The following is a 16,896-nucleotide window of genomic DNA, read 5'->3' as shown; positions in this document are numbered from 1 at the left end:
CATATATACATTCTTTTTTATATTCTTCTCCATTATGGATTATCATAGGATATTGAATATAGTTCCCTGTGCTATACGGTAGTACTTTGCTCTTTATCCATCCTGTATATAATAGTTTGTATCTGCTAATCCCAAACTCCCACTCCATCCCTCTCCCACCCCTCACCTTGGCAACCACAAGTCTGTTCTCTATGTCTGTAATCACTTTAATTTTAAAAGCAACCCTTAAGAAGTAAATGTAACTACTGCCATGTACAGATTAGAAAACTGAAGATCAGAAAGGTGAACCAACTTGCCTAAAATGACGCAGCTGGTAAGTAGTGACGGCAGCATTTTAACTTGGATCTGATTGATTCCAAAGCCAATGCTTCTTCCCCCTAGGTCTGCTGCCTCTTCCTGACCCTCACTGCTCATTGTTTTTTGTAAGCTCGGAGTCTGCTGATTTCTCCATGCAGAAGACTCTGAAAGTGGTCCCTGGGCTCAGAGATGCTCCGGCAGTTCGCTGGATCTGGGAGGTTGGCTTTATATAGCTAAGGTTTTAAAGTCTATTAAAAACTCACGGGAAAGGACTATGGTTCTCAAATTAGAATCTGCAGTAAGAATCAAAATTCCTGATGATGGAAGGAACTCGGAGGTTGTGCACTTCAACCTGCCACCAGTGTGATTCTGGCCCACGGCTCTGTGACTCTGCCATGGGGACAAGGTACTCACTGTTATAGCACAACAACCCTGGCTGCTGATGGACAGCTGAGTTTGTGAGCAACCTGCCACCCACTTGGGACGCCTGGTGATTCAGTACAGCTCTACCCCCTCTTCCACGTGCTGGCCTTCAAGAGGGCCTTCATCTGGCCGCATCCGTGAAGACAGCGATACTGACCCACCGTTAAAGGGAGATGCCATGAGAGCAGTTTTTCTAAGAGTGGCCTGAGGCTTCTGTCAAGCCTTCCATTTTTCTCTCCCAGGCCCTTCTGAAATTAGAAGCTGCTTCTTCAAGTAGGCTGGACTAAGGCAGGTGTGTGCTTTGTGATACGGAAAGGAGTTCCTACCCTCATGTGAAGCTATCTGCACCCTGAGGAGCCACACCGTTTCTACATCACAAGCACAAGTTTTAGCAGAACATAGTCCAGCTCCAGCGGTAATACCTGCAACAGTGGTGGCAGCAACATTTCCATTGACAAAGAATGACACCCCACGCAAACCACCAACCCCCATCTGCCACGATCGTGCCTCAACACCAGATGACAAATTTTCACTCGAGCCAAGGTGACTGTGTACGAAGGGAATGTTGGTTCAAGTCTTTAGGCAGGCTGTTGATATCAGAGATCTGGGCTGTTTCCTGCTAACCTCATGGCACAGTTTCTGCCGGGAAAGAATTACCTGGCATTGCCAATGAGTAATCAACTGTTTCTGTAACGGAATGGAAAAGCTGGGACTGTGATGCTTTCTTCAGCTGGTAAAGAAAACCTCCCAGAGCCATGAGGTTCAACTTATCTGTAGCATCTTCAAAGAGCCTGGATGAAACAAAAAGACTTGTTACTTGGAAACAATTCAGCAAAGTCTTTATGGCAGAATGATTATGGTAATTTTCTTAGATGTGATTAATGAAAATGTGTAAACACTGTGAAGAAATGTACAGTATTATATCTGTATTATGTATTATAAATGTATATAAATGTATTATATATAATACATTTATATAATAATGTATTATATAAATGTATTATAAATAATACATTTATATAATAAATAAATGTATTATAAATAATGTATTATATAATAATGTATTATATCTCTTATTACTGAGTACAAGTCTACTCTAAGATTCTAATCTGAAGGGCACAGACCATATTTAAAAAAATAATCTTTGTAGCTCCATGGCCTAGCTCAGCTGAGATGGGCACTCATAAAACATTTGGCAAGAAGTTGAAAGATGGCAAAGCATCGTTCCCAGAAACTGAAAAACTGGGAATGGAATTCTTACAATTTCACAAGCTATGTTAAAGAAAAAACGCAGCAAGTTAATCAAGGCTTTTGTTGGGCTACAACTGGCGAGTTTAATGCTGGGCTTGGCTCTGAGGAGGATTCAGAAGCAGAGTAAACTTGATCTGTAAGCCCCCCAGGGGCAGGGACTGACCTTCTTACCCCTCTGACTCATGCACCCAGAGCCCTGGACATGGTGAAGCTCAAGCATGTACTGGAATAACGAATATTCCCTAACATAAAGGACTTTGCAGGTTCTTTTTGTTTTCCACTCTGTTGGGCATAGACATTTCTAGAAGGAGTTAGGGAGAAGGAGGTAAGCACAGGTAGCAGGGCTTAGAGGAGGCTGAGGCTCACTGGCACTTGGAATGTTGGGATCAAACACCAGTTTATGTGGCACATGAGGAATGAGGCGAGCCAGCCTCCCTCTCCTCTGGGGTCATCCTGATGCCTGCCCTCCAAATCCGCGGTGACACGAGAAGAGGAAGCAGCCCTATGGGGTGCCATGTTCTGGGTAAGGGAGAGTGTCTCCAATAGGAAGCGAATAACAAAGCCCTTGTGAAGGGATAATACAAGGCACACAAGTTTTAAGATGGGAATCAGTGGATTAATCATTCACAAAGTATCTAAACAAATATATTTTTCTTGTTTTGTAATTTCAACACCATTTGGTTTCTGGATCCCATTAATCATTTCTTCTTCCTCTCTCCTAGTAGGAAAACAGTGGTGAATATTATATCCCATCTGACACCTGTATACCACTTTCCAGCTTCCCAAACACTTTCACAGCCACCCTGTTGGATAGACAGGAAAAAGGGATTATTGTACCAAATCAGTAGATGAAGAAACTGAATCTCAGTGCAACTATTTACACAGACTCAACCCTGCAGTTGGTTGGCGTCAAAGCCAGGAATGAACTCGAGTCTTCTGAGCCCAGCCAGCGATGCTCCTCCCACATCTCTACGCCCTTGCTGTCCATCCTCCCATGTGAACTTCACTGCGCCTGTGCTGGGTCGTCTGGGGCACAGCCGCCAAGTGTGGAAGCGTGAAGTGGGATGGTCTCCATGTGAAGGTGACCAAAGCACTTTCCGCATCAAGAAGGGCCACCTCAGTTCAGAAAAGCAGATAACAGGAAAGAGGGGGCTCATTCTTGTCTAGTTTCTTGTGCAGCCACAGGAACAAGTAGCCAAATAATCACAATATATTATCATTTGTACATAGCTCACAAATATTAGTACATTACTGTAATTCTGCACAGGCAGAAAGAAAAACCTTTTTGAAGACAAATTGGGACAAATGTTGACCTTAGCCTTATTATACCAGGGGTACAAATGGTATCTATTAGTCTTGCAATAAATTCTTAAATGTTTTAAGATTGCATCTTCTCTAATAAATATGCATTTTTTTTTTTTTAAAGAAGGAGGACCACCTAACAGTTGGAATTACTGATGATTCCTCCCTCTACATCTTCATGTGACTGCTGGGCATCCATTTAGATCACACTCCTGGGTGCAGGATTTTAAAATATTATCATAAAGATAGCAAATGTTTACTATTTGCCAAGCTCTGTCCTAACTACTTCCAGCGAACTAATTAATTTAACCTTATGGCTAGCCTGTGAGAGTTATGCTACTTTATGGCCCTATTCTACGATGAGAAAGCAAGGCCTGTGGAAGTTGCCTGTGGTCAGAGTAAGTGCAGAGCCTTCGCCCCCGGTTGCCTGACCCCGCCCCTGAGCCTCCAGCCTTAGTCACTAGACAAAAGAGTTCATTGTGAGTGTGCAGCGTGATGGCAGACAGAGACGTACTTGAAACAAATTACAAGAGGCTTCAATGACTGGCTAACAAATTAAGTTGTCCTGGGATGATTTTGAGAGCAGAGAGGAGCATGTGGTGTGGCCAGCAGACGATGGGTGCTCTTTGAGGGACAGCCCCCCGGGGCGTGGTGGGAACAGCGCGCACCTGTCGGCCTGGGTGGAGAGCGTGAGCACGACCTTGGCGGCACTGCTGCCCGTCATGAGGCTGCCCCCACGGAAGTCGGAGGCTCGGCCTCGGCTGCCTTCCCGGACGAGTTCCTGGATGGAGAGGGGCTGGATGACGGGGGCCGCGCTCAGGGAGCTCCCCTGCTCTAGGCTCTGCTCTTGGGGTGAGCCCTCGCTCTCCGGGTCCCCGAGGAGTCCGCCTCTGGGGGCCTTCTGAGGCTGGCTGATGGTCAGTGGGGGCCGAGAGGTGCCGTCGCTGAAGTGGGTATGCTCCAAAGTGCCCACATACTCGCACACCCTGGAGAGAGTCACACACAGCAGCCGTTGAAAGTTGCAGCTCAGCTGGGCCCGCTCTGGCGACCCCACAGTGAGATACAAAGGAGCTGAGCCAGCCTTACAGTCCTCCTGAATTGTTCCCCTTCCTCCGGCGAGAGCCACTTCTCTCCCCCTCTCTCTCCACTCCCACTTCCTCTCTTCCCGCTATACATACTTTTGTTTGAGTTGGACCAGACAGCCTGGAGGTGCGCTAAGGATTCCTCGGTGAAAGTTTGGGAACAGAGCTCTGTTTATCCTGGTATGTCCTGTCCAGCGTACTGGCTTATCAGGACTTTGGCTGTTTGAGTGAGTTTTCCCAAAGGGTCCTCTTCCCTCTCTCTCGTGCTCTAGTCAGGACTCGGGAAACATCTCCTCACTTTGAGATCCCAGAATGAGTGCGCATGTGGTGGACTGGCCCTCTGGCCACAATGGGCCCTCACTCAGGGGTTCCATCCAGCCATGTCCCACTGGGTCCTGATAGCTCCACGTAACCACTACTGGGGCAGGGGGTGAGGTAGTCACCTAATCACAGTAAACTCAGAGAAGAGTCACAACATATGGTACAGCTGCCAGCTTCCAAACTGTTCCCAATAGGACCTGGGACTAGAGACCCCTCACCCCAGAATAAGTCCAGTTACTAGGAAAGACTATCGTGGACAATCCACTCTGATGTTCCATAATCAGGCCATTTTCTGATTCCATAGAAATTGCTTGGGTGCAATTTAAGTCTTTCTCTTTTTGCCTGTGAAAGCAACGGAGAGTAGCGTGTCACCAGCCTCCACATTAAAACCCACTGTGCTCCAGGCCGATTCATGCTGGCCCTTCCACATGTTCCTCTCAAGATGAGTTTTTCAACCCTAGAATCATCTTTGAAAGTCGACCAACACGCACTCAAGGCTGTACTTGCTTTGAGGATGATAAACAGAGCCTAGATCTGGCCAGTGCTCTGGGAAAGACCTGGATGTCTGAGCCCTGCTGCGGGCCAACATCCTTCTCCTGACCGCCCTCCACCGCTCGGCCAGAACTGAGCTTGTAGAGGCTGGGGTGTGTGCTGGGGAGATGGGCAAGAAAGACGCAGCCTCCCTGTGCCTGCTGCGGGTGGAGAGTGGTCCTCCCTTTGTCCGAGGTCCACCCGACCGCCAGTGCCAGGGAAGGCAGGCTTTTCTTCTTGGTCGTGGGAGGACTGTGGAGCTCTCACTTTTTTACTTTACAAGTGCTGTGAACTGTGTAACTGATTGGGAGGTTCTTTTTACTTTGATACTACAAAGCCAAACTTTTGGCTGTCTTTGACACAATGTACTATTCTATTTTTTCCTTTGTCTAGCTAAATTAAAAGTAGGCAAACTGTACTTATGATATGTCCATGTAAGCTACCAAAAATCCTTCTTTCAATAAAAAGGACATTAATAAACATACAGCCATGTTATGTTGTTGACACATGACCAGGTTTTAGATCTGCCTAGTATTCACCTAACTTATGTGGTCTTTTACCAGCCTCTAGTTAAGAATCAGTTTTTCTTCCCTGGGACAATGTATCTGCCTCTCACAGACAATGTCAATGATAGTTCACAGTTTCCTAAATTCAGTTCTGTCACTCTGTTCTCTGAGACATACATTCAGTTGGGCCCTTATTCCCTCTTCTCTTTTTAACCTCTCATTTGGGGCTTTTCCAAACTCTGTGAATTACTGTGAACTGTTTACATGCTGGCAGGTGCGGGGTTCTACCCCTTCCCCATGGCAGGCCCCCTCCCGGCCCTCCCCCCCACCGGCAGGCAGTGCCAGGCCTGCGGGACTGGGGATCCGGTCACACACCTGAACACGTGTGGCCAGCAGTCCGGGTTGTGGCTGCCCATCTCCAGGCCGACACTGAGGATGGCATCCATGCACAGGACGTGGGCTGTGTGCAGCCATACCCCCTGCAGCTTCCCGATCTGCTCCAGTTTCTGCTCCACTTTTAGTTTCACTGCGTCAGAAAGACATTCATTAGAGTAACAGTCCAAGTAAGGGAGACAGAAGGGGAGGGAGAAAGGAGGGAAAGGAAAGAATGTGCTCTTGTGCAAGGGCAAAAGGAAACGGGGGATGTCACTGGATGTCACTGGCAGCGAGCCCTTCATTGGCAGGTCCCCGAGGCTCATCATGCAAACTCCCCAGCCCACAGGCCCCCAGACACTGGTGACCCCAGCCCCGGGGTTTCAGAAGTCCATGGATTCTGAGCTGGCAGGTACAGTTCCTCTGGGCCCACCCCTGGGATCTGGGTCAGTCACAGCAGTGAGGATGGGCTTCAAGTGCCAATCCCAGCTAAAGCCATCTGTGCCCAGACCCATCCTCTGCCCCTGTGTATTATCATATTCATAATAAGAATTCCTGGCCTTCCCAAGTCCTCTCTGAGGTTTATTTAATGTTAGGTGTTCATGAGGATGATCGTGTAAAACAACAAATGTATGTACACACTCAGTGCCATGATGACCGCTTTGTAACTGAAAATTCCCGTATCATTTCACTCCCTGAGTTTACGTTTATACTTGTGATCTTCAAATAATACTTTTTAAATTGTAGATAATGAATGAGAAAGGATGCAGAAGGTGACTTAAGATGTCAATTACGCAAAATGCCAAGGCAAGGCCAAACGACAGCGTCCTCCATGAATTAAGGTGTCCAGTCACTGGAAGATGGGTCTAGTGGGAAAACTGAGCAACGGTCCAGAACCCAGAAACACAGCATGCTCACTACAGAGGAAGCCGAACCATGCTCCTACTGTAAAGGGCAAAGTGATTTTTAGCAAAGCATCATTTGTCTCACGGATGTGATATTGATTTTATCTTTTATTTGTCTATAATTCAAATACTAGCTCTGGTTTAATAGTTTTTGAAGAACTTTAAATTTAAGTATTTTTATGTAACTTATAGTTGTACATTTTAAGTAAAAGTGTGATGCCCTTTTGCAGTTAACACTGGGGATGTGTAAGAGTTGCTTTGTTCTCACGTGATTCTATTACTCAAGTTTGAGGAACACCAACCTAACCTGTTTTTCTCAGCTAAAAATGTGCTGACTCTTTCTGTGACTACCTATTTTACATACCTGATACATTGTTAGCACAAGTTGGACCAAGCTTTCAATTTTTCCTTGTTTGCTGTCTGCCATTTATCTTCCACTGCTATTAGAAAGGCCATTCTCTTTCCTTATATCTAGATAACCATCCACGTCATTGACTGACTAATTTTAACAAGTTAAAAATCAACCCTCTCCCAAGTTCACAAAGCTCCGGTTTTTCTCCGACAAGAGCAAAGTCTTCCTGAGCCTCCTCTCAGGGATTCCTCCATCGGTTTGATCCCCCCCTCAGAACCCTGGCCATTCTATCTTTCCCACTGTAGCCTGAGGGGGTCCTCAAATGTGCACCCTGGGAAGCTTCAAAGCCAGTGGCCAGAGGACGCCACAGGTGTGAATAGCTGAGCCAGGTGGGCCTCTGGCTAGCAGCCAGGTGCACTTTCCTAGTCGCCAGGAGCCAGTATGTCTCTTGTGTCCAGAGGGACCTATTGTGAGCAGTCTGGAGGGTCAGCCATGTAAAACTGACCCAAGCCTGTGGTCCAGCGGGATCTCATCACCAGTGGTATACAATAAGCCGTGTATCACACATGCCAACAGGGACAAGTGTGTCTGCTTGTGTGTGTGGGCACGTGCAGACCTCACAAAGGCACCAGGTGGATTCTAGCCCTTCTGCTGTTACCTTGTGCTATGGCATCACCGGGCTCCTGGATTTCCCTTTCCTCTTTCTCTTCCTGGACACAGGAGGCAGCTGCCATCTGGGCGAGGGCTGACGCACAGTTGGCTGCAACTCCTTTAGAGGAAACAAACAATCACCCCTTAACTGAGTCTATTCTCTAACCACTCACCTGGCAGAAGCACGTCTAAAAGACTTGTTGTCCACTAGGGCCGTTCCTAATGTGTTCCTCGGGAACACCCCTCGGGCCACGGGTCAGGGATACCGTGTCCGCCATACCTAGAGCACAGCTCAGCCGTGCTGCTTTCCGCAGCCCATCGAGGCTCATGCAGATGGCATCGCGTTCTTTTTGGTTCTGTTCTTTGATGCCTTCAGCTCCCAGAATGAAGGCCAGCCCTTTGGAGCTCCCCGCCATTCGGCCGGTCAGGGGGGTTGATAAAGTGTCGATCAAGTTCTTCCAGCAGCCAACCAGAATGTAGCGAGCGAACGCCACACCTAGAACGTGAAGGGGTGTGGGTCACCTTCCGGAGATAAAACAACCTGGCGATGAACGGCCTGGGATTCTCTGACCATCACATTAGCATTATCGAGCCATGTGCAATTCTACTACAGGAAATACAATGGAAAGGGTTATATCGGATTGTGTTTCACTTTGTGCTGATAAATAATGAATGTTGCACCAGCAGCTGGACGATGCTAGTAACTTCCATCAGGTATTTTTCTGCCAAGATGAAATCTTAATTCATTTACGTCAGTACAGAAAGCTGCCACATAATAATTTAATTGCTGGTAACACATGCGATGGATGTATATTCATAAACTCAAGACCCAAGTCACTACCTGCCACTGTGGAGTCATCAATTCTCCTGCCCTGGGTGAAAGGAGACTCCATAGAAGCTGAGGCCATCAGCTGCCCTCCAATTGCACTGCTCTCTAAGCCATCGATATCTGTCAAGGAAAAAGGGCAAGGTTTTTTCTTTTCTTTTTAAAGAACACTCCAGTCAAAAACAAATGGCTACCACAATATTCATTTTCTTCCCAACAAACAGTCATGGGATCTGTTATGTACCAAGTATGTAGCAACCTTTTATCAGAATATTAAAATTTTTGTTTTATCCATTCAGTACAGTTTTCTTTCATTGCTAGAGCATTCTTCTGTGAGGCTGATGCGTTTTTTTATTTGAAAAAATAAAGATAAATTCTGATACCTCTGTTGCTAGAAAATCTATTGATTTTGAATATTTTGATCTTTGCATACTCGCTTTTATTCAAAATCGTGGCATTATTCCCACATTTTATATGTACAGGTTACTCCAACATGGATCTGTTTTTCAGAGCTTCCTCAAAAGAATTAAGAGGAGGATAAGCCTCTTTGGTCAGATAATCATATAGTCTGATTGGAAGGCACAATACCTTACTAATAATACCTTACAATTTTCAAAGTGTTTTCACATAACATTTTTTTCATTAGATCTTCCCAACAACTCCAAGTACGTAGGCAGGGTAGGTATTACCTTTCCTTATTTCACAGAGGAAGAAATAAGTATTCAAAGTAGGTAAATCGCCCACATCCTGAGGCTGGCAAAGGAAGGAATTAGACTTAGTATTCACGTCTTCTGACACCCATCCAGGTCTCCTTCCATGACACCAAACTTCAGCTCAATATGGGATTCTAATTCACCCTGTTTAAATTTTTGTTAAAATATACTCTCATCTACAGAATTAGTTCAATGAACCATTCCTTAACATACTGGTAAGAAGAGACTGGCCTGGGTTGAGAGGGCTGGGCTTCAATTCAGCCTTGCCTCTGAATCAAGTAGTCTTGTAGCCTTGGGCCAGGTACTCCATTCTCTGGGCCCCAAATTCCTCAGTAAAAAGGAGGTAACCATTGGAGGAGTGACCATGGAGTAGAAGCATATGCATTTGAATACAACTAACATAGGTGAATGCACCACAGAGGGGACGGGAGAAGAGGGTAACATAAGCTTATTCCCTGACTTTAGAACTTCACCTTCACCCCAGTAGGGTGAGACTTGCATGGTGTTTGAAAATTATTTCATTATATCTTTGATTCTTACAGTAACTCCAGGAAGTCTAGAGACTTCTGGTAACACATCTCTTTGAAAGTTGCTCAGAGAATGGATTGTAGAAGTTCTCACCTCAGTGAGAAAAAAATTTGTAACTATGACAGGTGATTGATGTTAACTAAACTTACTGTGATGGTCATTTTACCATATATGCATGTATCAAATCATTATGTTGTACACCTGGGATTAACATGTCAATTACCTCTCAGTAAAACTGGGTGTGGGAGGGAAGGCAGGGAGAAATCTATAGGACTACTACAGTGGGAACAGAGCAGTTTCACTGAAATTAATTTGACTTATGGTCAAATGGTCTAATGACGTTTGCCAGAAATTGCCACTTATCAAAGTTTTGTTTCCTACGTGCTAGGTAAAGGGCTGACGAATTCTAGTAACACAAAGCTTATCTAAGTGCTAAAATTCCACAATCTATAGAATACTTTGACATGACATGACGTGAGGAATGGCCACAGGTACTACAGTGTTGATGACCAGGTTACCGCTATTGCTTTTCCTTACACATAATGGAAAGATTAGACGGATGTTTCCAAGCTCTAGGTTAATTGCTGCTCAAATTCACTTGTCACTTCACACCTGAAATTTGCTACAAAGAATCACAGAACGTAATTCTGTTGAATTCTTATGAAAAGTCTCTGTTTCTCTATCATTAATCTAAAGTTAGATAACTTCCCTGTGGATGAAGCAATTGAACTTACCGTTCCATTAGAAAAGAGATGGCTGATTAACAGTGATGACTGACGAATACGGCTCCTGTGAAGAGCCTGTTATTTGTTCAATTTTTAAAATTTATTTATTTATTTATTTATGGCTGCATTGGGTCTTCATTGTTGCGCGCGGGCTTTCTCTAGTTGTGGCGAGCGGGCTTCTCATTGCAGTGGCTTCTCTTGCTGTGGAGCATGGGCTCTAGGTGCACGGGCTTCAGTAGTTGTGGCTCGTGGGCTCTAGAGCACAGGCTCAGTAGCTGTGGCGCACGGGCTTAGTTGCTCCGCGGCATGTGGGATCTTCCCAGACCAGGGCTTGAACCCAGGTCCGTTGCACTGGCAGGCAGATTCTTAACTACTGCGCCACCAGGGAAGTCCCTATTTGTTCATTTTTACATCTATTGTATGACTCCTTGTATTAAGATTCAGGGAAGAAATTCAGAGATTAATTTTGGCAGAAACTATGGTATTGAAATTAAAGCTGGCATGTTGAAGACCTTCATCTAAATTTCAAGGCACTTAGAAGCTCTGGACAGTACCTTTAATCTCAACCTGAAGCCAGTTTGTGCAGAGACGGAAACCAAGCACTGCTTACAGGTAGACTGAATAAACGTCTTGTAAATGTCTTCATAAATATGAATTCCTATTTTTCAAATGGATGTAAATATTATCATGATTAATAAAATACTAATTGGTCACTTGTCTGGTGATGATGGTCCGCAAGGCTTGGGACCCAGTCTTGCTTCCCCCAATTCCATCCTAGTTCTGCAACCAACACTCCAAATGCCAGACAATGACCAAGACACTGCCTGCTATGGATAGACCTCACTGTATGTCTGACTCCCTGCCTGATTTCTAAATAGTGCCTTCCCCCAAATTCCTCAGTGTTGATCTCCACCTGTCAGTAGTTCACTCTGCCACCTTTGTAAGAGTGGCAACCATAGGCAATATAACATATCCTTTGGGACAACAGATTCTGCCTCCCAGCTGGACTGACCCAGGTTCCTGCTGGTGTGCCCTGTCCGGTGCAAAGCCGTGTTGAGCTGTGTGAGGACATACACACCACAGAGAGGGCAGGGAAGCTGTCCACGTAGGGCCATGCTCCACTTATCGCATCAGTGGGAGCCATGAAAAGATCACTCAGATAGAAACCAGTCTGGGAACTGGGATCAAATTTTTTAAGGCTCCTGATGACCAGTCCAAACTTTTGAGCACTCCCCGATCTTGACCTGACATTGTAGTTATGCCATGCAGAGCCATGAGTGGCTGCTTTGGCCAAAACGTTGCCTTATGACCACACCCCATACTTCTCTTTATGTTCTCATATGATATTTCCAATAGTTAAATAGGATGCTAAAAACTCAAGACACTAAAGAAAAGATGCTGGGCAAGCTATTTTACATTCTTTCTTTTTTTTTGGGCCATGCTGCGTGGCTGGTGGGATCTTATTTCCCCGACCAGGGATTGAACCCGGGCCCCCTGCAGTGGAAGTGCAGAGTCCTAACGCGGGGCAATTCCCTTGCATTCTTTTTCACTCTGGTACAGCTGGGAAGGGAAGGGAGGATCTCTGATACGGACAAGAAATGGGGATGAAGCCAAGTTTAAAATCAATCATTTTACATTACTGGCAAATTCTCAGAAGCACTGAATGATACAGGGTATCTATGAGCATGTCAGAGTTTCCAGGAATAATTCTGGGCTGTGCGCCCAGACAGTACTTCATATCCCCAGAAGAGGTCTACAGTTTTATCCCAACAGACATAGGTGCTAAATAATTCCTAATCCAATGGGGCACAGTGAGCCTGCAGAGTCCCACGTGGAAAAAGGAAAGAACATTCTTATGAGGTGAACTCATGACACGTCCCTGGAACGGCCATCAGCTGCCAGGGGGGCTTTGTGGGTGCTGCTTGAAACACTACTGCTTCCCTGAAAGCGGCTTTGAAGCGTGGGCCCTCCCCACCCCACCGAGTGCCATGGAGCCGTGCAAGGAGCCACTGACCAGTCAGCATGGTGATGAGGGGAAGGCTGTTGTCCTCGGGGCTGCCCCAGTAGCCGGCTTCTCCGAGCATGTTTCTGTCGAGAACCTGGTGGTAAAGTTCCTCGATCCAGGCCTGGGAGAAGACCATCAGCACCCCGCTGGTCTGGACCTGCTTCATGAACTCTTTCTGCAGAGAAGACCACACGAGAAGGTGACCAGATATGATCCCTCGCAAACAAACAGGCTCTCATGTTCCTCTGCCGCCCCTTCCCGTCCCGAGTCACTGAGTCACCGCTTATGGGAAAAACACAACCTTGTCGACTGGGGGACAGAGGGTGGCGAGGGAAGCGGAAACTGCAATGGAAAAGCCCCAAACTTCATGAAGGTCCTTTCATTTATGTAATCTTTTTAAGAAACCCTGTAGAAGGAGTAGGGATACTACATTCTATATTTTTGCTCTTTGACATGTGGGAGGATTGGAAAATGCACAGAAATGTTTCACAGAGCACCTCCTTCTTACTGTCCCATCAGCAGCAGAGGTGGCATGTCCTCCCTGCAGGACATATGTGTCTCAAGAGATACTTGACTTACACTCATGAAGCCACCACTTACCCTCGGAAACATACAATTTGTCAATCATTTATCAAACAAATGATTGCTGATCCCTTAATGTCGCTCCAATGGATTTAGGCTCTCGAACTGGTACCAGGGTCCGCCACGGAGGGGTCTGCTCACGCCAGGGAGCCAACCACGAAGAATCCTCATCACTGTCATCACCTCACAGGAGGTGTTCTGTTATTAGTGACCTTAGCTCTGGGTCCGAGCGGGTCTTGGTATATTTTGGAACTCAGTGAAGGGTTTTTGTAGCAGCATGCCTGCATTTTCTGCAAAGGGGACCACTCTCCGCACATCTCCTGCTGTCAGTTAACACGCTGATTACGTTTCTGAATATGTCTTACACACGTGTGTTTAATGCCACTGGATGAAGTTACTGGGCCACTGGTACGCAGCCCCTTCCAGGCACACGGGGTTCTTTACTCCTGGAGCTAGGTGGGTAGCTCTGCGGCTCACCGAGCGTGCAAACTGCACAACAGTTCCTGGGCATCGCGTCCGCCCACCCTCCACAGCCCCGCGGGCATCACGCATTCCAGATCAGTGTGAGATAGAACACACCGGCCATTCCTCTCGTGGCAGTGATGCTCGGGTGCCAGCCCAGACGCCGTCGCTGGTCCTCGGCGTGGCGGGGCGGAGACGCACACTCACCATGGTGCCTGGCGCCAGGGCAGGCCGCTTCCGGTAGTAGTCGCCGTGGGAGAGCTTCAGGTTGAGCAGCAGGGCGCAGTGTGCGGCCGAGTACAGGCTGTCCGCGTTCATCAGCATCTGCAAGCCCAGGCTGCCGTTCCCGTCGAAGCCCGGGGAGTGCATCATGCCTGTGGGAGAGAACCCAGAGACCTCCAACACCATGCCTGGCAAGACCCGCTTAACGTCCGGCTTACCGCTTACGGAGAGCCACGAACCAATCCCAGGGAAGGGGCACCTCGGAGGGCATTTCTGTAAACCAACAACAGCCAGCAAGGACTAGCATTCGGGCAGAGACGCGCCCTAGACTGGTGCGGAAGAGCATGCACTCCGGAGTGAACCTACTTGGGAAAATCTTTTTTGTTATTCACCGGGTGCTTTGGTAAAATCACTTAAAGCCTTCTTTACCTAGAAATAGGCAGAATAATTGATTGCCTGTCTCCTGCTCAAGCTCTCCAAATGACTTCCCATCACAATATAAAAAAACCCGACCCCGCCCCTCCCCTCAGCCACCCCAACCTGTCTGTTGTTCCTTGACCTCACCAAGCCTGGATGTGCCTCAGGGCCTTTGCATTTTTGCCTCTCCCCAGAATGGTCTCCCAAGATCTCTGGATGACTAGCGGCCTCGATTCTTTTCTTGAAATTAACTAATTTATTTTATTTTTGGCTGTGTTGGGTCTTTGTTGCTGTGCGCGGGCTTTCTCTAGTTGTGGCGAGAGGGGGCTACTCTTCGTTGCGGTGTGCGGGCTTCAGTAGTTGTGGCACACGGGCTCAGTAGTTGTGGCTTGTGGGCTCTAGAGCACAGGCTCAGTAGTTGTGGTGCTGCTCCGCGGCATGTGGGATCTTCCCAGACCAGGGCTCGAACCCAGGTCCCCTGCATTGGCAGGCGGATTCTTAACCACTGCGCCACCAGGGAAGCCCTGCCTCGATTCTTTTAGGGCTCTGCCCAGGTGTCAGCTTTTCACATACATTCCCCTTTAATTCTATCTAAAATAGCATCCCTCGTACCTACAACCATCCTCTGCAATATTCCCCCTCACCATGCGCTTTTCTTCATTGCCTTAACGGCATTTATTAATATATATATTTGTTTATTGTCTGCCATTACTACTATTATGTAAGACCTACAAGAGAGTGGAACTTTGTTCACTAGAGAACCTCAGTGCCTAGAACAGTGCCTGGTACATAGTAGATCCTTTAAAATTACTTGCTGGATGAATGAATAAGAATGAATGAAGAAGTTTGCTATGGCAACTAGATGCAATACACATTTAAGATGCTTAGTGAAGTAACTCGTAAGTACAAACTTTTCTAAAAGTAATAATGTTCCTCAAAAAGCTGAACACGGAATTACCATATGACCCAGCGGTTTTGCACTCTTAGGAGTGTACCCAGAAGAGCTGAAAACCAGAATTTGAACAGATACGTGTATGCCAGTGTTCACTGAAGCAACTAAAACAAATAATAGTGTAATAATAATAAATAAAAAACCTTTGAATTGGGCACTTTAAATGGGTGCATTGCATGGTATGTGAATTATATCTCAATAAAAGCTGTTAATCAATGAGGAAAGTTTCAAAATATATATTAAAAAAGTTATTGGTTTCCCCCCAGCTATTGTTTTGAAACATTCTTTTATATTTCATAGTATGGTTTTCACTTTGAAAGCCTCCTGTGTTTTTCATAAATTAACTGTAAAAACAAAAACCAATGATACCTCATGCTCTAAAGATGGCCTCATTCAGCCAGAGAGAGTTGATGCCTAGGTCAAACTTACACAGACAGCTTGGGGTGACAAAAATTACCCAAGCCTGCTTCTCCTCATCTGGTACTATGTCTGCCCCAGTGCTACACTTGTTCCTACACTCTGAGGCTGGATTTAGGGATGTAGGTGAAACAGCCCATCCTGAATATGTGCATGCACATGACACACACCTATACACTCTTCAGAGCATGTCTAAAATTATCCTGTAATCAAAAATGTGCCTCTTACATGAAGTGCAAAAATTCTCAAAAATTCTTGGTCAAATAAGTGGGAAATACAAATGTCTAACTGGAATGGTTCCTTATATATCTGTGAACTTCTTAATGAATATGCTGGTAAGAAGATATGAATCAGAAGAAGCTTTCAAAGCTGAGAAAACTTTAAGACCTCTGCTCTATTTGAGAACAGTGTAAACATTTTTTGGTGGGAGTAAGTATGTCTATTATCCCAACGAAACCACCAAGGCAGGCAAAGATTAGGCATTCCCTTTGCCTTCTGTATAGAGTTCGGTGAGAACTTTGCAGCTGCCTTACGAGATTCTTTTACTGAGAGTACTTGGCCCTGATGGTCCATAGGAATACTCCACCCTCTTAAGGTCCTGGTGGGTTGGTTCCAGTTCTCTGGAGTAGATAAAGCACAAGCGCAGTCTCCTTCCACAGTACACAGAAAGCAGCATGCAGTGTTGCTGGGTATTTAACTACCCTGGGTCACAGGTGAAAGGAATATTTGAGTCTATCGACCGGCGGGGGTGGGGGGAAGAATCTGCAAGTGGCTTTGATCTTAGACATCAGTAATAATTTCTTTTAAAATTTTGAAACCAACTATTTACCTTGGAATATGTTTTGGAACCTGAGCACATGCTCAGATGCTGAAAGTGAAAAAAGCTAATGTGTCTGCTGACATGAAGACCCAAATCATTAGCAGAGGTGTGACAAGGCCCTGGAAGTCACCGCTGGTGGCTATGCCGAGTTCTGAAATAATTTGTTAGACGTGTTAGGGGCAATCTGTTGGTACTGGCGTATATCTCTATGCAGATTAATTTCTTACAAAGAAC

The 16,896-nt window shown here is 46.1% G+C and overlaps 1 protein-coding gene across 1 annotated transcript in view; it reads right to left on the bottom strand.

Moving 5' to 3' along the window:
• ARFGEF3 (ARFGEF family member 3) overlaps nt 1–16,896 on the bottom strand; it is a 186,102-nt gene that overhangs the window by 52,140 nt on the left and 117,066 nt on the right. Inside the window, exons 13-20 of the mRNA XM_029224180.1 lie at nt 14,042–14,208; nt 12,800–12,965; nt 8,835–8,942; nt 8,274–8,489; nt 8,001–8,111; nt 6,089–6,239; nt 3,942–4,259; nt 1,378–1,511 (exon numbers count right to left, since the gene is read on the bottom strand). Of these exons, the coding sequence (XP_029080013.1) occupies nt 1,378–1,511; nt 3,942–4,259; nt 6,089–6,239; nt 8,001–8,111; nt 8,274–8,489; nt 8,835–8,942; nt 12,800–12,965; nt 14,042–14,208 (1,371 nt within the window). The remainder of the gene's footprint in view (nt 1–1,377; nt 1,512–3,941; nt 4,260–6,088; nt 6,240–8,000; nt 8,112–8,273; nt 8,490–8,834; nt 8,943–12,799; nt 12,966–14,041; nt 14,209–16,896) is intronic.

Source organism: Monodon monoceros, unplaced genomic scaffold (assembly GCF_005190385.1).
Source record: "Monodon monoceros isolate NGI ecotype Baffin Bay Population unplaced genomic scaffold, NGI_Narwhal_1 Super_Scaffold_15, whole genome shotgun sequence".
NCBI lineage: Eukaryota > Metazoa > Chordata > Mammalia > Artiodactyla > Monodontidae > Monodon > Monodon monoceros.
This window is presented reverse-complemented; position numbering and strand designations above follow the sequence as displayed.